Source organism: Penicillium soppii (assembly GCF_028829465.1).
Source record: "Penicillium soppii strain IBT 18220 chromosome Unknown utg000004l, whole genome shotgun sequence".
NCBI classification, from domain to species: Eukaryota; Fungi; Ascomycota; class Eurotiomycetes; order Eurotiales; family Aspergillaceae; genus Penicillium; species Penicillium soppii.
Genome location: NW_026643234.1, coordinates 950,994 through 977,780, shown reverse-complemented (window position 1 = coordinate 977,780; position 26,787 = coordinate 950,994). Strand labels below are relative to the sequence as shown.

Below are 26,787 nucleotides of genomic sequence, written 5' to 3'. Positions count from 1 at the left end.
GTCTACGGTTTTCAATTGCGGACTTAGCACCCCTTCCTGGGCCTTGGCATAGTTAGCTCAATCATGAGCATCTACATCATTGCTGTTTTGCGTAGCTTCTTCCAGTAGTCACTTACTCACACGCATCCAGATATACCTGTAACATGTAATGCTCGTAAAATCGTAGTTGGCAAAGCAATAGTTGACTACGAGGAAGGGAGTGACACTATTAGCGAGTCGCCAATGCATAAAATAAAATGACTATAGTACATTTGAAAGAAAAGATGCGAAAAATCCTGATATATGCGCCCGCGCCTCGCAAATGTCTGACAACAGCTTTTCAAACACACCCAATATACAATTGATCATCGCTCACCGGCGGCCCATAGGGGCCTTCCGACTGCCACGAGCGCCAATTCTGACAGCGACACGCTCCCGTTCCTCCTCGGCCCTGGCCATGAGAACAGGGTTGAGCGAGGGCAGAGTCTTGATGGCATGAGAAATAACCGAGTTACCATCCACCAGAGTCTCCCGTGTCTCCTCGGCAGATAGGCGCTCTTGGCGCCGAGCGGCCAACTGGTTCCGGCGGGCTTCGGTCATGTTCCAAGACTCGGGGAATCGAATGCTGGTCTTAGGCTTGTGGTGGCGGAGGTCGAGGGGAATATCGGCAAAGGAGTCACCTTCCTTGGCCTCTTTGATCATCGAGTTGACGATATCGGCCAGATACCGCTTGTTCTGGGCCCGTGAGCTAAACTTCTCGCTGGACATGCGGATGATGTCGGTCTGCGGATTGTAGCGCGTGCCGGCCAGCTTGAGGAATGTTTGGCGCTGGGCTTCGGTGAGATACTTGGGAGTCAGATCTTGGGACGCCAGCTCCACCACGACCTTGGGCTCTGCCGGGTGCTGTTCACCCATGTAGGTAGTGTAGCGGAAGCGTAGAATGTGGGTGGCGGGAGGCAGGGTGAACGGTTGGGCGAGCTCTGGGTCGAGGTTAGTGAATTAACAGGTGCAAATGGATAGGAATTGAGCTTACTGCTTAGCATGGGCATGTCCCATGCTGTGATACGAGCGTACTCTCTCATCTCCCTATGCAGCTCCATTTCTTGGTGTGCCAGGGTAGTCATTTCATCATCTTCGACCTCCTCATCGCCATCCTCAACCTGGGCCAGTTCATCGGGTTCGTCCTCGGCCCAGAAACCGGGCTTTGTGGGGCGGATATCTTCGTACCGCAAATCCTCTTCCTTGTCAATCTGCTGAACTTGCTTTTCAAGGTCTTTGAAGATTGCGGCGCGCTTCACAGGATCATTGAATTCGGCAACCATAGCGTGGTTCTCATCATCAAATGCCTTGCGCTCCTCGGGGGACAAGAGATCATACATGGAGCGATGCTCCTTGCTCAGAAGCTCGGGTGAGTACTCGGGCAATGGAGGGAAATCCTCTGGCTTGAGTTCTTTTGGCGGAGGGGGCACCACGGGGTCTTCCGAGGCACGATTGAGCGGCGAGGCGGAAAAGTACCGGATTGATGGAGCCATCAGGCCCTTCCGGGCCAGATACCGTGCTGGCTGAGTCAATGACCGAGCTACTGGAGCCATTGTTAAAGAAATAGTGGAGGTAATGACCGAGTCGTGAACTACGATGTTTTCCACTTCACTTTTGCGAGGTTCACCGCCCGTGCGCTATTTCCAAAGAGGACTAGCGCCATTACATCACGTGATAAGCATCGAATCTCGCCTCACGTGATCGCATACTGAACGAAGTGTCTTTTTTTATGTCGTTGGACGTTTTGTGAATGCTCAATTAAAAGCGTTGCAAATCGCAACCCAAAAAATACAAACATCGCAGCCCCATACACTGTCTCGATGAAGCTGTGCTTTGTGACTGTTGGAGCTACAGCTTCCTTTGAGAAGCTAATCGAACAAGTGCTTACTTCAAGTTTCCTGGAGATCCTGGCAGAGCGTCATTACACCCATCTTCTGATTCAGTACGGCAAAGATGGCGATAAAATATACCAAAGATTTCTGGACAGCAATCAATCCCACCATGGTGTCACTCTTGGGGGCTTCGACTTTAAACCCAGCATAGAAGATGAGATGATGATGACCGTGGAAAGAGAACAACGCCAGCAAGAGCGTGGCCTGATCATCTGCCATGCCGGTACGAACCATAGCGCTCTTTCTCTCTCTTTTTGCTTAACTCATTTTTATAAAGGAACCGGGACCGTGTTGGCGGGCCTTCGCCTAGGTGTACCCTTGATTGTGGTTCCCAACACCGATCTTGCCGATAATCACCAACAGGAACTTGCCGATGTGCTGGAAGAAGACAACTATGTGATCAGCAGCTCTGTCCAGTGAGTAATTTTCTTTGGTGTGTCCAGACTCACTAACAGCAAACCAGGGACGTGGGTAAAGCGATTGGCAGAGCAGAATCTCAGAAGGCTCAGGTATATTCTATGAGATCTAAGAATTACACTCTTGGGGATACTCTTTCTAACGAAATGGGGTTCTTGGACTGAAAACTCCATTTGAGGTAAACTGCGCATACCGATTGCATTCTTTTCGCAGGCCTTAATTGGGAACTCAGTGCATGCCTCTATGAATTATGACTGTATGAGCAAAGCAACACTGGTAAATCGGATGGATTGGTCCAAAATTTTTGGCGATTGATGGATCGTAATCTACATATGTAGACAATGAGAATTTATCTGTACATTTCAATAAAAAGAGAAGTACATTGGGAATCAAATTACCAATATTGTAGTCCGTATATGTAGGTTGGTCTGTCAGTAGTTGTACCGCTAAGTGGCCCAAGCTCCTTGTTGACAATTCCCGATTTGCGGCTTCGCGTCCACTCCTGAATCAGTGACAGCCAACGACGAACCACCGATATTCAACCTACACCCTCGATCCAACACCCACCCCGTTGATCCCCCGAGTTCCACGTTTCCAGGCCGAGAGGCCGTCTCGCCCACCCGTCCTTTCTCCTTGTCCGAAATACATCTTCCCCTTCCACACCTCCCCGCAATGGCTGAGGCTACGCTTCACAACGTGCCAATTGTCATCGACAATGGTAGCGGAACTATCCGAGCAGGCTTTGCCGGAGAGGAAATTCCATCATGTTATTTCCCCTCCTTTGTCGGCCGGCCCAAGCACCCACGGGTGATGGCCGGCGGTCTAGAAGGAGACTCGTTCATCGGGTCCCGCGCACAAGAACTGCGTGGGCTGTTGAAAATCCGATATCCGCTTGAACACGGCATTGTTACGAATTGGGAAGATATGGAATCGATTTGGCACTACGTTTACGAGAACGAACTGAAGACCCTCCCCGAAGAACACCCCGTGCTGCTCACGGAACCGCCGCTGAACCCGCGTCAAAACCGTGACATTGCGGCCCAACTTATGTTCGAGGCTTTCAACGTGCCTGCCTTGTATATGTCTATCCAGGCTGTGTTGTCGCTCTACGCATCCGGGCGTACTACCGGTGTGGTTCTAGACTCCGGAGACGGTGTCTCCCATGCGGTACCTGTTTTTGAGGGCTTCGCTATCCCAAACAGCATCCGGAGAATCGATGTCGCCGGTCGTGATGTCACAGAGCAGATGCAATTGCTCCTGCGGAAGGCCGGACATGTACTGCACACAAGTGCCGAAAAGGAAGTGGTGCGCATGATCAAGGAGAAGGTCTGCTACGTATCACTGGACCCAAAGCGGGAGGAGAAAGAATGGATGAACAACTACCACAAGTCTGATGCGAAAGCGGTGGACTATTCTCTTCCGGACGGCCACAAAATCAAGGTGAGTGCTACATCCTTTTTTGGGGGACGTTGAATTCTAATGAGCTTCAGATCGGCCAAGAACGTTATCGGGCACCTGAGATCCTTTTCGACCCGGAGCTTATCGGACTCGAGTATCCTGGTGTGCATCAAATCGTACAGGACGCCATCACCCGCACAGATCTTGACCTGCGTAAATCGTTATACCTCAACATTGTGCTCTCTGGAGGCTCAACATTGTGCAAGAACTTCCCTGATCGATTGATGCGCGAGATTAAAAGGTTGGCGGTTGAGGATATGAAGATCCGAATCTCTGCGCCTGCTGAGCGAAAGTACACCACGTGGATTGGAGGTAGCATTCTTGCTGGCCTGAGCACGTTTAGAAAGGTATGCATCATCTATTTATGTGCCATTGTATCATATTTAACTTTGTGTTTTTAGATGTGGGTAAGCGCAGACGAATGGCACGAGGACCCCGAGGTGATTCACAAGCGGTTTGCATAAACCACCCGTCTCTGACGAAAGTCTTCCGTTTCATGACCTTCAATTGTCTTTCGGTGCTCACCCAAAGCCACGGGTTATGCCCACTGCCTCATGCGACTCCGCAAGGCATCTCAACAACACAATAACAAAATCTTGTGAATACGAACCGATCATTGTGCAATTGGCAGTGCATCTCACATTTTGATTCATCAACATGTGATCGGCCAACACAACCAATCCGAGTTGCGTCGCGACTCTTGATACCCCAGTTTCCATTTTCCTCCCTCTAGCTTGTGTCGTCTTGGCATTGGCATTGACTTTAACTGTGCAAATACAATCTTCTTCTGCGTCTTCGGGATGGTCTTGACCAAACGTTTTCAATGTGGACATACGCGGCTGCATATTAAATCCAGCACATCTCAAAATCTTGCTTTCGTAGACTGGAATCAATTATGTAGAGAAACCAAGCATCATTTGCCTGATTATCAAAGCTTTCGGGACACTCGAGTGATCGTCGGTGCTCTTTCGAGAAGCATTTTCCCCGCAAATTCCTCGGACTTTTGCACATATGCATGGAACAACTAGTGTGTTCCCAGTTTCAACTTCTTATCTTGTTAAAGTGGGGCTGTGGCCTTCGGTGTTGTTCGAACGACGAACTCAGGAAATATAACACAAATAGGCTTATTGTAAAATATATGGTCATTGGTCAATCGCTGTCATGTTTGATTTAAGGCATCAAAAGAAAGGGCATTAAAAGAAGGTGGAACCTGTCGCAAGTCTTCGACCACAATAGCGACAGCGACAAGTCGAGCATCTGTCATACTGGTGTATCTCAATAGTTTATTACAACCATTATTGCTCATTGAGCTTCTAATAGAGGATACCTACAGTGTATTGGTTGTGATTCAATCTGATCCACTTGCAAGGAGGCTCTGTACCCCACATCTTGTCTAAACATCAATAATTACTTGAATAGAGAAACTTCATTTCCGGTATTCCAAGCCTCCTTACTATATGATATTCCTCGTGTTAAGTCAGCAGGCTTCTCACGACTGCGTACCACTGTTGCGCGCAACCCTAATTTAGTCGAGCATGCATTCTATAAGAGCATGAACAGGAACCCCGATGAGAGGAAATCCCAACAAGGCAGTAAGAAGACCCATGGGAGTAATGCTAGCTTTCAATTTATTGGTTCTCTTTCATGCTGGAATGATGATGGTTGAATGTTCAATACAGGTTTTAACTAGAGTCCAATGGCTGAACGAAAACGAATGCGACAAATCAAGGGTTGAGGCAAAACGCAGAACATTCCAGACTACAGTATGCATAATGATCAAATGACAGGGATAAGTTGGAAGAGCAACCGATGACAAAGAAATCCAAACGGACGGCTGCCATCGCTTACTATCGGCTACAACCGCGAGCGTACCACGTTATGTTCATGAACTTCTCTTCCAGCACCAGAACACTCATTTTTCCTTTTCGACGTCACAATTTAGGTCAGAAGCGATGCGGAGTATTGTCGTTTCTTTACTATGACTTCTTTTTTCTTCGAATTTACAACTACAATCATATAATCATACAATCATACAATATAATGGAAAATATTTGGACAAGTAATCCAGCCAGGGAAACCCAAGCTTGCAATGCATTGATACCGGCTAGTAAGTAGTAGCTCGGGCGCTATAGGGGAATATGTTGAAAAGCAAAAAAAACAGTAGACTCCATATGATGCAACCAGACAATTGTTGTACGATGGTGCAATCAGGGAAGATATGTTGAAATAACCCGGTTCCAGAACCTGGCGTGTCAGTAGTGGCTTGGCTTGAGCACAAATAACCACAAAGAACAAAGAACGCCGGCCCATGTTTGAGTAAAGAGTTGTCAAAGACAATATGAAATGCGTGTGCGCGGTTGAGGGGTATCGGCGACACAAGAAAGAAACAGGCGGTGACAAGAGGGTCTTGTAAAAGACCAACCTTTGGTTGGCTCGATGTTTCGGTCTGGGTCATCCGGTGGATTCCCGTTGAAGTAGTTGATTAAAAAAGAGAATGTGGTCGAGAGAAAGGCAATAAACTTTTTGAGGGGGTCATAATGTCGTTGAAAGAATTTGAGCAGAGGGCTGTCTTAGGCAGTACCCTTGAGCTTGCCCCAGCCCTTCTCGAGACCACGGCGGGCCATGTCGCGAGCACGGTCAGCGACGGAACCAGTGCTGGAATTGGTGGCCGTGCTGGCGGCAGAGTACTTGCGACTCAGACTGGAGCTGCTGGAGTCGTCACGGAAGGCTGTGTTTCCGGCACCGCCTCGGCCGACGTGGTAGACGGGGGCAGCACGGCGCAGATCACGCTCGAGCTCTTCGTCGAAGCTGAAGATGGCGCGCTCACTGCTGCTGTGGACGTTGCCGGCTCCACCACGGCCGGAAATGAAGGTTGTTGGTGCACGGGAGTCGAGGCGAGTCAAAGAAGCAGGACCAGTCGCGGTGCGCGAATCGGAGATCTTGGTGTTCTTCAAGCTGACGACGTTTCCGCATCCTCCACGGCCAGTGTAAACCGCAGGGCGACCCGCATGGGGTACCGAAGGATGAGGCTCAACGACGCGGTAATTTGATGAAGGCATATTAAATGTGGTAGTATGAAAGATTCAGGTCGAAAAATTGAAGAATTGAAGAATTGAAGTATCGAATATCGAGAGTATTGATCAGTATCAAACAGTCTAGCTGTTACTTTAATAGCAAGTCCATGAAAAGCGAAGTTGTGCAAATTTTTTTGAACTATGGATCCCATAGCAACAGCGGGGACATGTGAATTATATAGTTAGAGCCACGATAGTTATTGTACAATATTGTAGTCATTTTGTCCATGGGTCACACGGTGGGTATGCAAGAGATTTTTCTTGTATTTTTTTTATTTTTTATTTTTTTCTTCTTTTCTTTCATATCTTTTTTTCTTTTTGGGTAAAACAAGGCCCCTGTTTCGTCATCACTTAAAGCAGCGTGGCTCCATCGCCTACCCGCGAGTTCCTCAAAAGGCCCTCATGACCGGCTGATCAAATCCTATTGGCCGAAAATTCCCCCAGACGGCGGTAACAATGAAATAACGCATGCCGCTTTAACCCCTTTGCCGCCTACTACTTGGCAGTTTTGGAAGTCATGGGACTTTTAAACCACCAGCTCCACTGTGTGGGCACCAATGGTCAGTGGCAATACGTAACGGAAACAGCTTATACAACCAATGAGCATTTCCATTACCCCCAGGAAATCTCTCATTTCATGATCTCCAAGTGTCCAGATCAATACTTTACAGCTATGACCGGTCGATGTGTTCTATAACACCTCAACAATTATGATCCCTTTGCTCACACCGCAACAATTTCGCGTCAGCTATGGGCATTATGATTACTTCCAAGGTTCCCGGGTCACGTCAGGTGAGTGTTACCATTCCTCATACTCTAAACAGTTATTGCACAATATTTGTATAGTCTGATGCCAAGTAACTAACCCCTGTTGGGGCTCTAGGAGGTCCATGAGTCAGATGAAAATATCGAATACCACATGGAAATAAAAATACGTAGAAAAAATTTTATATGTATTTTACTACTCCAGCAATTGCATCATTTACCGGCCCGTGTCCACTTTCTATTTCCAGGGCTGTCGTGCTCTGGCACCTTGATTTTATTATAATTTTTTATTGCTTATTGCAATTTACAATGGGCATTGCACAATGTGCGCTTATGGACAGACGGGCATGCTTGAAGGCGAATGTTGTGCCTACGGAGTACAGACCTATATAGTATGGAGTAGATGATATTCAATGAAATACTAGCGCCACACTCCGTACAACGTGCAATATTGCATTGAGAAGCCAGGGCCGCTGATCGAAGCACGATGACTGAATTTGCGGGATAATTTCTCCTTAGCGCCCCGTCGATCTGGTTTAGGGCAAAAACTAGTTCCTACCGTACCTGATGGTTTGGAGATCAAAAATAATTCACGCATGCCCAGAACGCCGAGAATATAGTACCGGTGTAGGGCAAAATATTGTACAACATATTGTGGCATAGTCTGCGCTGTTCACGCCACATCCTTGAGTCACCTTAGGACCGAGCCACCTGCCGAGAGACCCGAAACGGATCAGGTATTGTACAGATGACGATGGATGAAAAAATAGAAGGGGGAAAAAAAAGAAAAGGATCGAAAAGAGCCAAAAAAAAATTTGAAGAAATTTTCCTCACTCGTGACTGGTCAAGCGATCCGAGCGGCGGCGTAAGCAAATCACGGCCGAATTTGTGCGCCTCCATTTCCCCAGATTTTCTGTTCCCCAGACCATCGTCAGCCACCGCTCGGAGTCATGTGGTGCCCGGAAATAGAACGGCATGACTTCTTTGCCTTTGCCCTGCACAATTACCCCTTCTTTTCATTTCTTGTCTAGTGACGATTTACCTCGGGAATCCCGCCATCCTTGTTACACGTCAACATATCTAACTATTTACAGCCGAGGAACCATTCCGCTCTATCTCACGTGGTTTGGCATTGGGGATTGTTGCAGGGATGGGCATGTCAACGTGTCTGTGTGAGCAACTGACACCGATCCTTGTTACCCGGATCCAGGTACGTCGCCAATAGACATCCCGGGATCCCAATTGGACCAGAATGTTGACGCCTGACATGAGACTCTGTCTAAGTCAGACCTGCTAAGTTATGGCCCCCTCTTTCCCCAGCCAGAAAAATCCCCATTTTACCCCCCCATATCAAATGCAACTGTGCATAAGCTCAAAGCACTAGTCAACTAACTAAGTGCGGGATTAAACCAAAACCAAACGAGGGGGTCACAATTAGCACATTTCACATACATCGATATTCATTTACTCCCTAGTTCACTCTCGAGCAAACAAAGTCACATAATTCCCAAGACCCATCTCATCATCACTCCCAAATTGCATCACTCCTGCATAAAACACACTAGCAAACCAAACTCAGAACCCCATTCCCCCAATCCAAACCCCCCGCTAGACTCCAGATTTCCCCGTTATTAGATAATAGCGCAAAAACATGACACATCAGTATCGGCGCCGCCAGGTCTCGACCACCGGAACCCTGTTACTAGAAAGATCATCGCTATCCCCTACGCAAGAAAGGTTCGTCTCAAGAGGGATTTTGTTGGGCTTGGGCGGTCGTTTCGTGCCCTGTTACTAAGATCTTCCCTGCCTGTCCTGCCAGGCCTACCCCAAGCTGAGGCCTACTTCCGGTCGGGTACGTACTCCCGGATGCACTCCCGGATGCACTCCCGGATTTTGTAGGCACATACATTGTGCGTAGGTTCAGGTTCGGAAGCAATGCACTCGCTCTGTTACGGTTTCTGTCTTATTTTTATTAGGTAATTGTACCATATTTTCTGTTGCTTACTATCCGAGTTTGTTTTGCGTTTTAGCATACCTGTAGTTCAATGTTACCCAGTAGCTCGGAATGTATTCTGTGGGCATGGTCAGCTGTGTTACGTTTGAGGCCGCATTTGTTGGGCTAAGCTCGTTGCGTTGGTATCCTGACTGGGCTCGACATATGTGGGTCAGCGCGTTGTATAGCTTTGGAATGTTGTAAATCATTAGGGTTGGCTGGAAGTTATTTGGTTGGGCCAATATCCCTGATTCTCTTTATTCAGGTAAACAGCGGTTTGAAGAGTACATTGTACATCAAGGCCATTTATGCCTCTCAGAGCTCGTCAGTTTTCAATGTCCGTCTTCTGTGTTCCTGGGTCTGAAACATGCTTGTCGCTGTTGGGTTACAGAGCAAAAAAACAAGACTTTTGAAACTGGTTGGCAGTCAGTTGTCAAATGCTTATTTGGGGCTCGTGTCACATTGATTGCTTTGTGGCGCATCTTTGTAATACTCTGATCCTTGTTAGATAGGGAAATTCTCATGCAAACCAAAGCTCGTATTCTCACGTCCATTGTAAATTTAGTCCTCTGTGCTGGGGAACCAAGTGCTACTCACGCAATTCCGAACACAGAATCTTAGTGTCCCAACCTCAGTATCAAAATCAAGAAGACGACCGCGGAACGGGCTCTGGCCTTTTAGAGGAGTGGCCGTACTCGTATTACTGAATCGGCCAATTTACCAGACTCGTAATAATTCCCCTTTTGTTAACATCAAAAACAACATCTTCGAAGCCATGGCACCATAGTAGAGCCAACAAACAGCTCTCCATCCCGAATAAAGTTCCACGGAATCTTTATTCTCGGCCCAGTCATCCCATGTATAAGTTCTATCTTTGACAGGATGAACAAGGGCAAGGTGGAATCTTGCTACTGCCCAGTGCGTGTATATGCCCTGAGGCAGATTCTCTGGGCATGTGGAAATTAATCCGCTCGTCGGGCGGTGCACGAAATGCTTGCTTCCTCGAAGACAAATATGTCGACGATGGGATCATTGCTTATTTCCTCAAGTCGGACCACTTGCGCGAATCAGTTCTTGTGGGTGGATCTAGCTAGTTTGAAGATGGTCTGGGAGGAATATAAGCAACTTGGATGTGGGGTTAATATCGATTTTATTTTATGTCCAGGCGCCAATAACAGATGTCTCAATGCTATTTCCACATTTGTTTGCTAAATACATATTAACATGCCAGTTGAATATGGCCTTAAGTTACGATGCCAGTCTTGTAGCTATAGGAAGCTGAAACTTGCTATGCAATGACACGGATTTGAGCTTGGAATTGAAAATAAAAAAGCAACACTTGATTTGTTTGCCTTTCTGCGTGGTATCCACCGCATGTCAGATATAAACTTCTTCAGTCTTAACAGCAAAATCATGAGCTTCGCCAGAGTCGACTTCTTCGTCCCACTTTCGTATGAGTGCCAGGGGTAGCACAACATCCGTAACTCCGCTTGATTCTCTCAGAATTAATCTGATCAACGCTCAATCTCAAACCTTCCTTCCTGTCCAGCGCGAGTCACTAAATGTTTGAGCAACGTAGCAAGTATAATCAACTCAGATTGGTGATCTTCCTCCCACTTCTCTACCCTTTTTCTCCACGCGGTAACACGGAGGACCTTTGAATTTTCCCCTCTCGTGACAGGCCAGAACGTGATTTTTGGTTAGTGAGACCCACAGACGAGCCAATTTTGCATCAGTAGGACGAAGTTGCTTCAACCCAGACCGAAACCTCAGGTGGAAAATGGCCTCTTGTGGGATGTGCTGTCCGCCACTTGCGAGCTCCAAGTTTGAGATCGCTTCTGAGGGAGTTGAGGGTCCTTCATTGAGTGCCGCCATGGGTTTCTCTAGATAAAGACTCTCACCAGAAGAGGAACTTTCGAGTTTGTTTTCAGGAATCTTCTCCTCCCGGGCTTCTTCTTCTCAGGCTCCTTCTCTTTCTAGGGTTCGCTTTTGAGTTTATTGTCGGGCTCGTTCTCAGGCTTACTTTCATCTTGCTTGAAACCCCGCGTACGGTCGAGCCAAAATTCATCAGCCTCACAACGTACCAAGCATTTCACACCGGCCAGTTCATACTGTAATATTGGCCGATGGAATTAAGACCCTGCAACGTTTGGACGTCATGACGTGTATTCCTCCAAGAAAGCACGATAATAACCTTCTGGATATGAAATTGGAATGGATTGAGTAGGCGACTTCTTTCTTCGTTTGTTCTTGTCTCGCATAAAAAGACCATTCCCCCAAGTACCTCGACAATTATGCGAAAGTACTTCTGACTTCCACAGCAAAGGCTCTCTAGATGATTCATTGTAACGTCGCAGTAAGCAATATCCCAGTTGTTCACATCAGTCAAGGGATCCTGCATTGTAACTGCTTGTATCATAGGCTCCCTTGGATGAGTAGAATATTAAGCGGTGTCCAGGTCAGTATAGAATGCAGCATCATCTTCCAGAAGCTTATTTTGCTGAAGTCGGTCGTAAAGGCTTGATGGAGGTGTCCGCATCTGCGGCTCGCTTGAGACTAATCAAATAACTAGGTAGCCATCCAAGGTGACCCATCTTCAACGGGAAACGACATTCACACCTTTGACCATGATTTTGGAATTTTCTCGGCCAGCCCAGCTGTAGGAGATCAGAGTTTTACTGTTCGCGATTTGAACCATGTCAATCCGATTCGATGAAGTCTTAAGTTGACTAAGAGTAACTTCCTCTGACTCGGGCTTATCTCAACTAGTTCTAGTTGAATAGTGAGCTAGGATGATGCTTTTCACCAGTTGCAAACTTACGCTCTCGTGTGTAAGACATGATTGTGGTTTCCTAAACATGACCGTAAGGCGATGCAGATATAATTTTAGAACAGAGAACTTGGGTGTTGGCAAGGAAGTAGATGAATACTCTACATAGCTAGGCGGGTGAGCAAATAACTTAGTGTATACACAGGCAATGTCTCTCTTTTGATTGTCTACCTTTCAAGTAGCAATAGATTTAGCTCATTACTATCAAAGCAAAAACCGAGAAATTAAAATCCAAAAATATATCTAATGTGCTATCGTGTGATGTCGTAAGTTGATGACCTACAATGTGCCAACCCCACTAACTCCACCCATTCCAATCACAAAGTGCAAAGAGCCTCCTGGAGACACATACTGCTTATCCAGCCAATATATTATGGCCGAATCTCAAAATATATTCAAATTCCACTCTTGCGCCAAGAATCGGCTGGAGACGGATACGAGAGGAGACCAGCTCGCCGATATCGGTCACCACTGATCTTAAAGTAGACCTGCCCATGGATGTTTGTTCGAAGTAGGCACCTGTCAGATCAAAATATTATTGAGCTTCTTTCAAAATGAATTCAACGTTAGATATTCACTCTCTCAATGATAACCCCTCCTCTCACAGGATCATCATTGTTGGAGGAGGCATAGTTGGCGCAGCACTCGCATTCCATCTTTCCAGTACAAAAGAACACCACGTTGTACTTGTTGACCGATGCTTGGAGAAGTCACTTGGGTCTACAGGCCATGCCCCAGGCTTTGTTGGTCAACTCAATGAGTCATCCGTCTTGACCAAACTTGCGAAAGATACTGTGTTGGAGTATCTCTCAATTCCCGGTGGCTTCAGCCGTGTCGGTGGGTTAGAGCTTTCATCGACACCATCTGGTGTGGAAGCCTTGCGTCGTCGGCGTGACATGGCACTAGCTGCTGACTTACCTGCTGAGATTATCACACCAGAGGCTGCCGCTGCTCTCGCCCCCGACTTCATCGACCCAGATTCGGTCAAGATTGGGTTGCATTTCCCATCAGATGGCACGGCAAACGCGCAGAAAATCACATCGTACTATTTCGATCAAGCTCGAGCTAGAGGCGTGGACTTTCTGGAGGCCACTGTAACTGGTTTCACAACAAGTCGCAACGATGGCAAACCCACCAAAATGACAGCGATCCAAACAGCAGAAGGGCACATCAACCTTGAAGGCAGCACCGTTATTCTCGCCACTGGAATTTGGACTTCGTCGCTGACAGACCCTGCCCACGGTGCCAAAGCCCCAATCACTCAGCTTCCAATCCCTATTGTTCCGGTTGCACACCCTTACACATTCACTCCATCTCGGCCTCCCCGTGTTGGGAACGCATATCCGTTCGTTCGCTGGCCAGATCACCACGTCTATGCAAGGGACCATGGCGATCGCGACGGCCTGGGCAGTTACAACCATTCTCCGATGCAGTTGAATCCAATTGGTACAGCTATCGGTACCTGGCCCGCAGAATTTGATCAAGTTCTGTCTGAAGCTACTTCACATTTGAAGAATGGACATGATTTCCATTCCCGAGGGTGTGTGGATGACTCGGACCCTTGGCTATCCAAGCAGCCATTCAATGGAATTTTCTCGGTAACTCCCGATAACCTGCCGCTTGCAGGACGGGTGCCTGATGTTGCAAATTTATGGATGTGCGCTGCAATTTGGGTTACAACTGCCGCTGGCACGGCGAAATTGATATCAAGAGAGATTCTTCGTGACATTGGAAGTCCTTCTACCCCCGAAGACGAGCTTCTAATGAATGCTCTGAGCCCTGCCCGATTCCAGGGCATTGGGACGGAAAATCTCACCCTTCAAGCTTTGGGGAAATATAACGACATTTACAACCGAAAGATATAAAGTTGCACGAGGAGAGAGGGAAGTATAAGAGAGCATGCCAGATGCCGATTTTGACGTAGAGATCTGTTTGTTTACAATGGCTCTTGCTCGGAAATCACCTTTGCAATCATTCAGCAAGCCCTCGACTACAGAATTTATAGTATTTCTTCTCCCCTCCTAGACCTCTTTTTCATATGAGCGGCACCAACACTCCTCGAAATCTTCGAAGGAAATTGTTCAACCCCGTATCCAAAGGCAATATGGAGGTCCATGGGTAAGTCTAGTGTAGTGAAACTTTTTTTTAGAAAAAAGTGAAGCAAAGTAGAGGCCAAGATTTTGTTGATCATCAATAGCCACTTTGGGTCGTAATCCATTAGAAAACCTAGCATACATTTGTCCTAGCGCTGCCCCTGAGTTAATCAGGATTCAGCTTAAGCAAACCTCCCATAAAGACTACAATATTGGAACATTTAATTCCTCGAGAGGCCAGACCTATATTAAGAATTGCGAAGTTTGAGATTGATATTGAAATGAATAAATCCATGGATCCCGGAGGAACTCATGACGTGAATTTAACTTTAATCTGAGTCCATGCCCGATTGTGGTCCGCCAAGAAACTTAATTCACGCCACGACGAAGACCTTCTTAATTCACCTCCTTTCCCTTCGTCTGTTTGAAGACAAACTCCTACCTGGAGTTGGTTTTTCCAATGCTGCCAGGTCATGAATTTATGGATGGTCGCGCATGAACTCGTCAAGATCAATTGTGCTCAGCCTATCTCGCCAATCTGATAATCTGATCTGTTTAGCGGATCAGCTGTCAAAATGGCTGGCGAAACTGGCCCTGTGGAGGTCTCCCGGGCTCATGCAATGGTCATTGCAGGCCTTTTCTCCCTAGCATGTTGGAATGTTCTCCAAATCACAGTGTCCATTTTCACCACTTTCAGACACTATCGCGGCCTTTACTTCTGGAGCATGTTGATCTCCACATTGGGTATTCTTCTTCACACCGTCACCTCTTTTCTTCGTTACTTTGCACTCGCTCCCAACTTTCCCATGTGTGTTCTCATATGCATCGGGTGGTACGCCATGGTCACCGGACAATCCGTGGTTCTTTATTCACGACTCCATCTGGTCACTTCATATGATCGCTACTCTCGCTGGGTGCTATGTATGATTGTCTTCAACTTTTGCGCCCTGCACATCCCCACCACCGTCCTTTTTCTTGGAATCAATCGCGGGGCTCATAGTCTCGATGAGCCATTCAATATCTACGAGCGCATCCAGTTAGCAGGATTCGCCATCCAAGAAACCATTCTCAGCGCTCTTTATATCTGGGAAGCCATGACTACCTTGCGACCTATCTTGGCCATAAAGGGCTCTCGGGGCCGACGAGTCCTAGTAAACCTCGTGGCCGTCAACGCTCTTGCGGTTTTGCTCGACGCATCCCTTTTGACAACCGAATACACCAACCATTTTGACGTCCAGACTACATACAAACCGGTCGTCTACAGCATCAAACTGATACTGGAGTTCACGGTCCTCAATAATCTACTCGTTGTTGTCCGCACCAATCCATCGAGTGTTAATGACGCTCGACAGCTGAACAGAGACGAACTTCACGTGGAGATGCACTGGAGCGGCAACCGTTCGGAAAATGCCGTCACTCCTAGCGGTTATCCACAAAGGCCCAACCCAAGCGATCGACCATGTTCATCTAGAGAATCAAATCTCAAACCACAAAGCTTCTGGTCTTCCTGCAATGAACAGCTTGGGCCTGTTTAAACCATCTTTATTTTAATATATACCCCGCGTCTTGTCTTCAATATGATCCCGTGGACTTCGGTCGGCTCTTTTACTTTATATCGACACTCACATGTCTCTTTCCCAAAGTGCAATGCCGTCGTCAAACGCCTCTTAGACTACACCAGTGACAATACCAAAAGCGATCAAAAATGGAAGTCGTTTTACAACTAACTTTAACATGAGCCTCATTATGGAGTTCCACTTTTCAACCCAATCCACTGTTGTCCGAGAGAAGAAATCTGAGCCGATCTCTCCACTTTTGTAAGCATCCGAATCGACCGCCACATGTCCTCCCGATAGTCAAGAAAGCTTCAAAAGCATCAGTGCACGAGGCCCGCGCTGTAATCTCTGGGCCAACGTGCCAGAGCTATACGTGCGGTGTCTTGAGTTCATTTCACAAGTAAAATAAACTAAACCCCTATGCACGTGGGGTTGGTTCTCAAGTATATAATGTTCCCACAGTAATATATATCCATCTAGGAGTGCTGACACATCAACTGAGTTGACTCAGTTGTTCTACAGGTGTCTTCATAATGTGATAATCAACATCATACCATCCTATATCTGGGCAATCCAATCATATTGGCTCTATGATGTCTCTATCTCGTGCATGGAAAGGGCCAATTTGGGTTGCGTTCAAAGATTAACCTTATAGCCGCTTTACTAGAATAAGTTAGAGAAATCCTCTGAAAAGATTCCTGGGTCTCTCGAATCCCACTAGATTCAGACTTACATATCTGTTATTTCTAACATTTGACTACCGTACAAGATGTCCTCGTTGTTCACGGCTAGATCGGAGTATCGCATGAAGCCCAGGTGGTGATTGTCTTTGACAAAAGAAAGGCCAATGGAACATAATATAGCTCCAAAGTGTCACTATGTCGGAATCTCACTTTGAAGAAGTCATAAAACATAAATTCTGATAGAAATTGAATCCATAAATGGGTCAAGCGATAAGATATTCTGCCATTCTATACCGCTTTTACAACTCTCGCCATTGAGCTCCGACGACATGCTGCCATTCTGATCGAATATCTCTCCATTCTACCTTGTTTTGACCTTGCTTTCAAGCTTCATTCTTCGATACTGAAATTTCAGATCAAATCAGTCTTTGACGGTCGGAAAGCTCCGCCCCTGATCGACGCCTATCCCGAAAGGGAATTTTCCTCTTTTGCGCGACGACACTCAATTACTTGTGCAAGATGCCTAAATATAAGTACCTCTGCCCATGTATTCTGATCTGAAAACTAACATGACGTGCACTCTTTTGTAGGTTTCCTCGCAGAGAGATCAAGCCGTGTCATATCGGGCTTAATCCTGGCGCGATGCGACATGAGATACAGCCTCCGATATCGACCACGGTTTCTCGACTCTATAATCACTGATATATTGCTAACTCGAGCTCAAACTTGCAGGCGACTACTGCGATGTCTACCTGACACACGACTCTATGAGTGTGCGCAAGGCGCATAACTCGGGTCGAAACCACTTGAGGAACGTGGTGGACTACTACCAACGTACGCACAGAAACTGCGCATAGACAGTATCCTGATAAACCACCCAACCGATGCTAATGATGCCCTGCAGAAATCGGCCAAGAAAAGGCTCAATCCGTCATCGATTCCATTACCTCCTCCTACGCCGCCGAGGGCCAACAGGCCCCTAACATGATGCCTCCAGGCGCTTTCCCTCCTCCCTTTGGCGGATTCCCCGGTATGGCCACTCTATCCAGCGCATTACACAATATCAGAATACTAACATGCCCAGGCCGCCCCGGCATGCCGCCCCCATTCGGCATCCCTCCGCCAGGTGCCCCCGGTGCCCCAGGCATGCTACCTCGTATGTCCCACCCCGCTCCACCATTTATCCCCCGTTTCCAAGGACAAGGAAGTTTCATGCTCGACCCTTTTTAAGCTAACCAATATCCGCTTCAAGTCCCAGGAGCCCACGGTCTTCCCTTCCCGCCACCTTTCCCCAACGCCTCCGGAACTCCTCCAACAGGCGGCTTCCCCCCGCCCCTCCCTAACATGCCCCAAGGCATGATCCCTCCTCCAGGAGGCTTCCCCAACTTCCCTATTCCTCCGCCTGGCGCGGGATTCCCGCCCATGCCTCAGCCTGGCATGGCGCCTGGCGGCCCATCGCCTAGCACTCCAACTGGTCCTCGCGGCTTGGAGGGGTATCCTCCTCCTCCTGGGAATGGACCTCCCCCTGGGATGGATCAACGGTGGTGAGCTTTGTGTGCCGTTTGTTGCTGATACCTTTTAACTCCGGATGTGCGACGCCAATGCATATGGGCGTTCCTTCGTGGTTCTCTTTTTCTTTACTGTTGATGTAAAATAGCGGTTTCTATTTGATAATGCTTTTGCATGTTATGCTTCGTATTACATGATCTCTGGGCGTTTTGTCGTGATTATTCGACAGGCGTGGCTGATAGGTTATGGAATTGAACTTCGTTACGATATATGTATACCATTGTATTTCGAAGAACATTTGGTCATTATAGATTAAGTATGAAAGCTTGTAGAATGTTTGGTGGGAATATCCTTGTAATTCTTAGACACTAGCAATTACCAGTATTCTGACAATAAATCAGAAATTGTAGAGACTGGAGAAACTTGATGGGTAAGATTCATCGACAGCTACAGAGCCCCCAAGCAAAATATAATAGAGACCCGCGGCCAATCACCGTATCCAAAATGCATCAATAACGCCGAGCGGGAGTAAAAACAAGGGAAATACACATCGACCACGAAGTGATCTGGACCAGGGGGAGAAGAAGGGGACAGATCAAGAAGGAGTAAATAGAAAAGGAAGGGATACAGGAAGATGAAGAGGTATCACACCATTTAGGAATGTGGTGGATTAAGAAAGTAATTGTATCTGATTAAGTCTGCGGGAAAGATGCAGCGTATTTAAACAGATAGAAGAAAAAAAATTGAACCAAGAGGAACGGCGATTGGAAAAAGATCATAGACCATCGATATCCCGCGCTAAAAAAAAAAGAATCATATATCTTCATCTCAGAAGCAACACAATAGGAGACCACTGGCCTCTTTTAGTGGTCATAGCCAGCGCCTCGTTGCCACGGACTGGCATTATTTTGGGCTCGGTAATTTGCCGACAAAGCAGATTGGCCCACTGGGGCATTATCAAAGCTCCGTGGGGCGGGTGAAGGAGACCGGCCGTACTGGTCGTATCCAGGTGGAGCACCGTGATGGCCCGAGGCATTACTTGGGAATAACGGCACAGATGGATCAACGGGTGATCGAGGAGCTTGGGTTACGGAGTGCTGTTGGTGGCCCGACTCCATTCGATGACCAACAGTGGCACCTTGACCGCTGGAGATTGAAGCGGTATCATCATCGAAGGGGTTGTTGTGATATGACCCAGACTTGATATCGCCACGCGCCGTGGCACCTAGGGCATCCAATTCGGTGGTAAGTTGGGTTTGGGACTTGATGAAAGAGCCACGATCATCGCGCATAGGCTGGTACCGAGTATCAGGGTTTTTTGATACAATAGCATAGATCGAAGCGACCAGAACGAGGATCAGGAGAACCAGCGCGAAGATAGCATTGTAAACAAAGAAAATTACACCCATGATGCCGATCATCATTGGAGGGGGTTGAACACATCCGAGAAAACCAGCAGGAAAACGGAATTGAGGAAGTTGACCACGGCGATGGAGATATTGAAGATGTTGGTCTTCTTGTCCATCCATGGGCGAAGAACGCAGACTCCAACCAGCATCGCGAGTTCAAGGATCAACAGGGCCACTGTCTGGACGATTGGCGCAGGCTGACTCAGACCGATGAACATACCCTTGATCAGAGTGTAGATGAGGAATGGGACAACGAAGTAATATGCTGTCGCACGGTACTGCACATACAAGAATCCCCACTTGTTGAGACAAGACGGATCAGAGTACAGTATGTAGGCCGGGTTCTTGTGCATAGTGACGGAACGCTTTGCCAATCGAATGACCTTCTGCGAGGCCCATCCAAGCGAGAGAAGCATGGAGAGAATCATAACCACCGCGAGAACAACCTCAGCTGCAGAGTCGCGCTGAGTGAACTCCCACAAGCAAAGCACACACATCTGAGGGAAGCCGATGAGAGTCAATCGGAACAGAATACCCCGAAGAACGACCCTCCATCCGTTGCGGAAGTCCTGGAAGCGGTCGCTCTTCATTTTACCATGCTTGACAAGCATCTCGGTAATTCCTTTGAAGGCCGCAACAATGAGGACGACAATAACAGTGAAGGCTGCGAAGAAAATCAACCCAGTAAGGAAAATGTTGGTTTCCTCGATGTTGGCACGGAATCCAACACGATCAATTCCTCGAATGACAAGAAGTTTCTGGTTCGAGTCGGCTCTCTTGACCATACCAGTTGCGCGCTTGATCATGCCTTCAGCGGATCTCTTCACAAGGCCCATTGCAGAGTCAGACAGATCACGTTTGCGGCGCTTGAGAACCTCCACGGAAGTATCACCAAGTTGTGACAGGACAGTGGACGGGGTTCCGCCGGTCGCCCGCTGATACCAGGTAGCAATAGTTTGAATAAAGCCAACACGGATGATACCCATGCTCCACTGGAAGTTCTGAGTCCACGACTGCACAATCGGGGGCATGTGAACAGAGGTCATCCCGATAATCGCTTGCGATTGCATAAATCCGAAGAGAGAGAGCGCATTAGCCGCAACGTGAGCTGCTGTATTAGAATGGCCAAGTCCGGAGGTAATTGCTGATGCAGCTAGACCCAGACCTGAGATGATAGCGGTTGTCCACGAAACTCCAACCTGGTACACAGTTTTACCATTGGAAAGCGAGGCCTCAACGCAAGCAATCTTCTCTTTGGTGTCGGCGGTTTTGATGACGATCCGCACATTTGCATCAAGATCAGGAACCGAAAAGGCAATGCCTAGATTTTAGATCGTATTAGCAGACCACGATGCGCATTTCCTACAAGAACCTCACTCACCCGGGATATTGCTAGCGGTGTCAGCTGGCAGGTCAAGAGAGAGAGGACCCAAATCCATGGGTCCGGCGGCCATTGGACACATGCCAAAGCCCTCGATTTCACAGGGGTTCAGGGTTTTAGAATAAGCCTCGTAGCCATACGCGGTAAGAGTCATCTCCGCAACGACCTTACCCGTGATGTATGAGACGCCATCGAATCCGATCACGAGAGAGTTGTTGCTTGGGTAGAAGACAACGTTGAAATATGTTGCCGTGAAGTTACTACTTTCCATGCACACACTGAGCGCATTGGATTCAAGGAGGTTAAGAGCGGAGGCGAGCGGCGCCAGAAAGGCGACGAAGCAGGTGAGAAGCGATATCAACCTCATTTTGGTGTATGGTTAATATAGAAGGGAATTTTGCGAGACACTGGAGAAAGCTCCAGTGGTAGATCGACGAGGGTACGAGGACTGAGGGCGATTCTGTCAGCGGCACTCCAGAGTACCACGTTGCCAGCCGCCGGATGCGGAAGTGTCTATGCGGCCGAATATTCTTTGATCGCCGTGGGGCCGAAGTATTGCCTGATGTCTCCTGAGACTGTCACGGTGTTGTTTGTTTGTCGCAGGTTGTTGCGGGAGCCAAAGTTGTGGTTCACGTCTGTCACTGGGACATTGAATATGAGCGGAGCCGGTGAGTTGTCGCAAAGGGGGTATGCGTGTGAAAATATTTTTGGATATGAAGGAAAGTCGATAGGTCGAAGCCTGAATGAGAGTTGAAAGGGTATAGAACTCGAGGCCTAAGCCAAAAAAGCGAAATATTGAGAGAGCGAGTGGACGGGCGATACGCAGTATTGCCGAAAAAGGAGTTTAAGGAGTTAAAGGCATTCAATAGGGGAAATAGTTAAAGTTACCCGACGCCCTTGGAATAACCAAGAAGAAAGGAAAAGGAAAATGAGAGAGGCAATGAGCGAGTGTAAGAAAGACGAAAGGGACACAAGGGTCTGGAATGGAAGTCCAGGAAGGAGCAGTCCACGGGTTAACGCTGGAATGGTGGCTGTCAAAATACTGAGGTACCATGCATACATACATGGTGATTATTACGATTTTATTACAAGTCATTACCGTATATTAACAAACTCAAACATATATGCACAGTTGTGATTGGTTGTCCAGGCGCTTTGATACCATGGGTCCCCAGTACGCCATCCATTGCATGTTATATGGGTCACATAATTAATTCCACTGTAACTCCATGGTCATCCACTATATCAAGTGTATAACTACATATAGTTATACACAAATACCTAAAGTAGATGATTCTTTATATCTCTGCCCTTTTCGACTTTATATCCTCGTTTTTCTGCATACGCGTCCTAGTTCTAGGCACCGGAAGCGGGCGTGGCGGGATTGAGCGGGTCCCTTTATTATTGAGAGTGAACCAAAGGGACTATTTTGTGGACCGTTCCCTTTCTCTCTCTATATTATTGTATAACAGAGACAATTTAATGTAAACGAAGTGAAAGAATCCATGCGAATTTTACATTATTATGTAAAATGTGAGTAGGCACAATTGTGTATTCTGTCTGCCTGATACATTCTACAATCAATCAAAACTAAGGTCTGATTCTAAGACCATTTCTCTTTTGAACAAAGTACTCTATATTACTCCTGAATTCTTCAGTAAGGGGCAACCCTAAGGACCTCATACATCCTTAGCCCTAGCTAACTTAGCCATGTTTTTGATAGCCTTCTCACGGTTTTCTAGATCCGGGGCAGTATCTTTCGGAAGCACTAGATAGTTATACTAGCGGTAGCTAGACGTTTGCCTAGTCCACTACGCTAAAGTCTAGAGCGAGAAGATCTTTTGATTCCATTCTTCCATAGGAACATTTATTTTAAATGAAACAAGCCCTTCTTACTTTGTATAGTTATAGTAATCCTGTTTAAATAGAGACAATACGTTGCAATACAGAATAAAATAAACTCAACAGGCTGCGTGTTAAAGGAATGATGATCAACACCAGTCAACTGATATTAGCGTTCACGCGATTGCACAGCCTCGTTTGACCCAGTGCCCATTCAACCTCATCTGCTCAGATCAGACATGTTTCAGAAATAAAGGAGTTTCTGCCAGTATAGACCGTTTTTGAGCTTTGTATAGCCTAGCCGACCAAGATAATATCCCCTCGTCAGTTATATGATGTCCCTTATGGTCAAGTGATTAGAGTATCTCCTACAGAGTACATTCATCCCTGATCATCGGGAAAAGGGATGATCTGGATGATCATTATTCTCATGTGCGCACTATGACGTCTAAACTTACCGTTCACCCCTCTACAGTATAACTAAATTATACAATATTGTAGTTACTCCGTACAACGTACATTGTATCTTCAGCTCCACCAAAGATGAGACGACATATTAGCGTACAACGTCGGTACTGCACAAGGTATTAAAGGGGTGACCTTCTCGTATTCGTGTATGTATTTTCTTCTGTTATGCACGAGCCACGGGCGGCACCGGCTATTTTTGTCAATTGGTCATTGTATCCTTGAATTCTATTGGTCAAAAATCTCTACTGGGATGGATGTTCTTTGTCGCTATTGGATTGTTTGAGATATACAATGTATGTTGTATATGCATCACTTTATAGCCATGCATCCTTATACTTCTGAGGTATCTTTTTGTTCAACCCTTTTCTACATTTCTTTAGCAATTCTTCTGATTGCCAAGCCGCCGTCAGTGTTAGCTTCAATTAAAAGCTATGTCTCAATGATTTCCCACGTCAAGCCCCCTCCTTGAGAAACAAAACTGGTCACGACCTCGGGAATTGTATCTAATAATAGTCAAAAGTATGCATACTCCTCAGCATGCTTAAGGGCCTAGTCATAAAATACCATCTTTACCAGTCTAATCCTTAGCAGAAGATAAGCTCGTAACAACTGAGCGGCTACCACGCACCTCTCACACCCGTACTACCTATAATATCTCGTCTGCCTAAGGCCAAGATGACGGCGCTTGCGTAGCACAAAAGCCAACATGTGGTTCTCGCTCCACTAACTAGTCAACCACTGAGTGTAGTAAACCAACCAAGCTTGCTCGGAAATAATTCTCGACTGGTACAAAAGAACTGAAAGCTCCTGAGTATAGGAACCACAAGTTGAAAATATCTATGGACCTTGCGATATCACGCGCAGTCAAGTTTGTACAAAACCCCACAGGAGATGGAGAGTTGTAGTGGCCTTACAAACAGGGCGCTAACTGATTAAGGCCTATCGACACGTGATGTGGATAGAGTTCTGCCAACTTTTACCGGTCAGAAAAAAAAAAGTAGCGATGCTTTCCGCCCGCAGAGATCATAATAATCTAGACCTGTAAAACTCAAGGTCCAGGTGATACGAAATATAACCTTGTTTCCTTGCTCCAGTATATTTCATCTGTCGCAGGATAATTCACCAAAATGCCTGGCCCCGTGGACACCGCAAAGTCCATCAACAAGCGGAAGAGAAAGCACGGCTCCAAGTCTGAGAGCGATGTCGCCAAGCCCGTGGAAACCAAGTCGAGCCCTTCTGTGACACCGAAAAAGAGTTCCTCCAAGGCTCCCAAGGCTTCAGCCGAGAAGTCTACCAAGAAGCGCAAGGTCAGCCCTTCACCGAGCCCGGAGCAAGAGAGCGCCGACGAGGCCGAGGAGGTGAACGCAGAAGACAATGCGGAGGGGGACAGTGATGCTGAAGATGTTGATGCCGCCAATGGTGCGGATCTTCCCACAATGGATGATGTCCGTCTGCCACAGACTGAGGGCGAGCTGCAAAAGTTCACCGAGCTCAACCTTTCCGAAAAGACGATGAAGGGTATCGAAGACATGGGTTTCACTACCATGACCGAAATTCAACAGCGCACCATTCCTGCTCTGCTTGCTGGACGTGATGTGCTTGGTGCTGCCAAGACTGGATCTGGAAAGACTCTGTCTTTCTTGATTCCCGCAATTGAGATGCTGCAGGCTCTGCGCTTCAAGCCTAGAAACGGTTAGTCCCTACTGCCTGACACTACTTTCATACCAATGTTTTTACTAATGCTATGCTATAGGTACTGGTGTTCTTGTCGTGTCCCCTACCCGCGAACTGGCTTTACAGATCTTCGGTGTCGCCCGTGAACTCATGACCCACCACTCCCAGACATACGGCATTGTTATCGGAGGTGCCAACCGCCGCGCTGAGGCCGAGAAGTTGATGAAGGGTGTTAACCTGCTCATCGCCACTCCTGGTCGTCTGTTGGATCACCTGCAGAACACTCAGGGATTTATCTTCAAGAACCTGAAGACATTGATTATCGACGAAGCCGATCGTATTCTCGAAGTTGGATTCGAAGATGAGATGCGCCAGATTGTCAAGATTCTGCCCGCCGAAGAACGTCAAACTATGCTTTTCTCCGCCACACAGACCACCAAGGTCGAGGATTTGGCCCGGATATCCTTGCGTCCCGGTCCCCTGTACATTAACGTTGACCACCGGAAGGAGCACAGCACAGTAGCGGGCCTTGAACAAGGCTACGTACTGTGTGAGGCTGACAAGCGTTTCCTGCTCTTGTTCTCGTTCTTGAAGCGTAATCTCAAGAAGAAGATTATTGTTTTCTTCTCGAGCTGCAACTGCGTTAAGTACCACGCCGAGCTATTGAACTACATTGATCTCCCCGTTCTGGAGCTGCACGGAAAGCAGAAGCAACAGAAGCGCACCAACACTTTCTTTGAGTTCTGTAACGCGAAGCAAGGTACCCTGATCTGTACCGATGTTGCTGCCCGTGGATTGGATATCCCCGCTGTCGACTGGATCATCCAGTTCGATCCTCCTGATGATCCTCGTGACTACATTCACCGTGTCGGACGTACTGCCCGTGGTGCTGAAGGCAAAGGTCGCAGTCTGATGTTCCTCCAGCCCTCCGAGGTCGGTTTCTTGAAGCACCTTAAGGAAGCGCGTGTGCCGGTCGTGGAGTTCGAGTTCCCGGCCTCCAAGATTGTCAACGTGCAGTCTCAACTAGAGAAGCTCATTGGCCAGAACTACTATCTCAATAAGGTAAGCTATTTATCTGTTTCTAACGTCTACGGGGTCCTTTCTAACACACTTTGCAGTCTGCCAAGGATGGTTACCGATCCTACCTCCAGGCCTACGCCTCGCACTCTCTCCGTACCGTCTTCGACGTGAACAAGCTCGACCTCGTCAAGGTTGCCAAGGGTTTCGGTTTCACCGCACCACCCCGCATTGATATCCAACTGGGCGCCAGCCTGAGCCGTGATAAGAAGCAGGAGCAGCAAGGACGCCGCACATACGGCAGTCAGCCCAAGAACGGCGCTGGTCTGAAGTTCAAGCGGAAGCACAGTGACTGAGAACAATTTGTATGAACATCAAAAGCGGTCGATTGTCTCTGCATATTTATTTTAGGGACTTTGGAGTTCAGCAATGTGGATATATCTATTTGGGTTTCAATTTGGTCCCTTTACCGTGTAGTCTGGAGAGATGGCATTCGAGATGAATATTTGTATGATTCACGATTGATAGCGGAGTGCTTCCTTCTCTCTAATAAGTTGTTTCTTGATCTGACGGCAACTGCTCAATTGTAGCAGAGAGGTTTACATCGCGCAAACCTGGCTATCGTGTGCGCGCAGTCTTGGTTCAAGTTAGTACAGTTCTACCCTTGTATTCTGTATAGAAAGCCTGGCGCCAATGCTATATAAGATC

At 47.3% G+C, this 26,787-nt stretch overlaps 11 protein-coding genes across 11 annotated transcripts; 5 read left to right on the top strand and 6 right to left on the bottom strand.

The window, feature by feature from the left end:
- Positions 1–351: 351 nt before the first annotated feature.
- N7529_003785 (mitochondrial 37S ribosomal protein mS35) lies at positions 352–1,571 on the bottom strand (the record flags this gene model as incomplete). Its single annotated transcript, XM_057239312.1, has 2 exons — positions 352–959; positions 1,013–1,571. The coding sequence occupies 2 exons, from the start codon at positions 1,569–1,571 to the stop codon at positions 352–354; spliced, it is 1,167 nt and encodes a 388-aa protein (XP_057098607.1).
- A 267-nt stretch (positions 1,572–1,838) lies between these two features.
- N7529_003784 (Glycosyl transferase family 28 C-terminal) lies at positions 1,839–4,249 on the top strand (the record flags this gene model as incomplete). The annotated part of the gene is made up of 6 exons (XM_057239311.1): positions 1,839–2,133; positions 2,188–2,326; positions 2,374–2,381; positions 2,845–3,767; positions 3,818–4,132; positions 4,187–4,249. The coding sequence occupies 6 exons, from the start codon at positions 1,839–1,841 to the stop codon at positions 4,247–4,249; spliced, it is 1,743 nt and encodes a 580-aa protein (XP_057098606.1).
- A 2,106-nt stretch (positions 4,250–6,355) lies between these two features.
- Positions 6,356–6,844, bottom strand: N7529_003783 (DUF3602 domain-containing protein; the record flags this gene model as incomplete). The annotated part of the gene is made up of 1 exon (XM_057239310.1): positions 6,356–6,844. One exon carries the CDS (start codon positions 6,842–6,844, stop codon positions 6,356–6,358), a length of 489 nt encoding a protein of 162 aa, XP_057098605.1.
- A 2,524-nt stretch (positions 6,845–9,368) lies between these two features.
- N7529_003782 (uncharacterized protein) lies at positions 9,369–9,826 on the bottom strand (the record flags this gene model as incomplete). The annotated part of the gene is made up of 2 exons (XM_057239309.1): positions 9,369–9,570; positions 9,660–9,826. The coding sequence occupies 2 exons, from the start codon at positions 9,824–9,826 to the stop codon at positions 9,369–9,371; spliced, it is 369 nt and encodes a 122-aa protein (XP_057098604.1).
- A 2,387-nt stretch (positions 9,827–12,213) lies between these two features.
- On the bottom strand, positions 12,214–12,457 carry N7529_003781 (uncharacterized protein; the record flags this gene model as incomplete). The annotated part of the gene is made up of 2 exons (XM_057239308.1): positions 12,214–12,377; positions 12,439–12,457. The coding sequence occupies 2 exons, from the start codon at positions 12,455–12,457 to the stop codon at positions 12,214–12,216; spliced, it is 183 nt and encodes a 60-aa protein (XP_057098603.1).
- A 544-nt stretch (positions 12,458–13,001) lies between these two features.
- On the top strand, positions 13,002–14,312 carry N7529_003780 (NAD(P)/FAD-dependent oxidoreductase; the record flags this gene model as incomplete). Its single annotated transcript, XM_057239307.1, has 1 exon — positions 13,002–14,312. One exon carries the CDS (start codon positions 13,002–13,004, stop codon positions 14,310–14,312), a length of 1,311 nt encoding a protein of 436 aa, XP_057098602.1.
- An 803-nt stretch (positions 14,313–15,115) lies between these two features.
- Positions 15,116–16,075, top strand: N7529_003779 (uncharacterized protein; the record flags this gene model as incomplete). Its single annotated transcript, XM_057239306.1, has 1 exon — positions 15,116–16,075. One exon carries the CDS (start codon positions 15,116–15,118, stop codon positions 16,073–16,075), a length of 960 nt encoding a protein of 319 aa, XP_057098601.1.
- Positions 16,076–17,498: 1,423 nt separating this feature from the next.
- Positions 17,499–18,327, top strand: N7529_003778 (putative U1 snRNP complex component Yhc1; the record flags this gene model as incomplete). Its single annotated transcript, XM_057239305.1, has 4 exons — positions 17,499–17,613; positions 17,684–17,809; positions 17,864–17,935; positions 18,032–18,327. Coding segments are annotated over 4 exons (609 nt in total), but the record flags the coding sequence as incomplete, so codon positions are not given.
- An 824-nt stretch (positions 18,328–19,151) lies between these two features.
- N7529_003777 (uncharacterized protein) lies at positions 19,152–19,697 on the bottom strand (the record flags this gene model as incomplete). Its single annotated transcript, XM_057239304.1, has 1 exon — positions 19,152–19,697. One exon carries the CDS (start codon positions 19,695–19,697, stop codon positions 19,152–19,154), a length of 546 nt encoding a protein of 181 aa, XP_057098599.1.
- An 11-nt stretch (positions 19,698–19,708) lies between these two features.
- On the bottom strand, positions 19,709–21,445 carry N7529_003776 (transient receptor potential ion channel family protein; the record flags this gene model as incomplete). Its single annotated transcript, XM_057239303.1, has 2 exons — positions 19,709–21,018; positions 21,079–21,445. 2 exons carry the CDS (start codon positions 21,443–21,445, stop codon positions 19,709–19,711), a joined length of 1,677 nt encoding a protein of 558 aa, XP_057098598.1.
- Positions 21,446–24,515: 3,070 nt separating this feature from the next.
- has1 (ATP-dependent RNA helicase HAS1) lies at positions 24,516–26,435 on the top strand (the record flags this gene model as incomplete). Its single annotated transcript, XM_057239302.1, has 3 exons — positions 24,516–25,080; positions 25,142–26,124; positions 26,181–26,435. The coding sequence occupies 3 exons, from the start codon at positions 24,516–24,518 to the stop codon at positions 26,433–26,435; spliced, it is 1,803 nt and encodes a 600-aa protein (XP_057098597.1).
- Between the last annotated feature and the right edge of the window lie 352 nt (positions 26,436–26,787).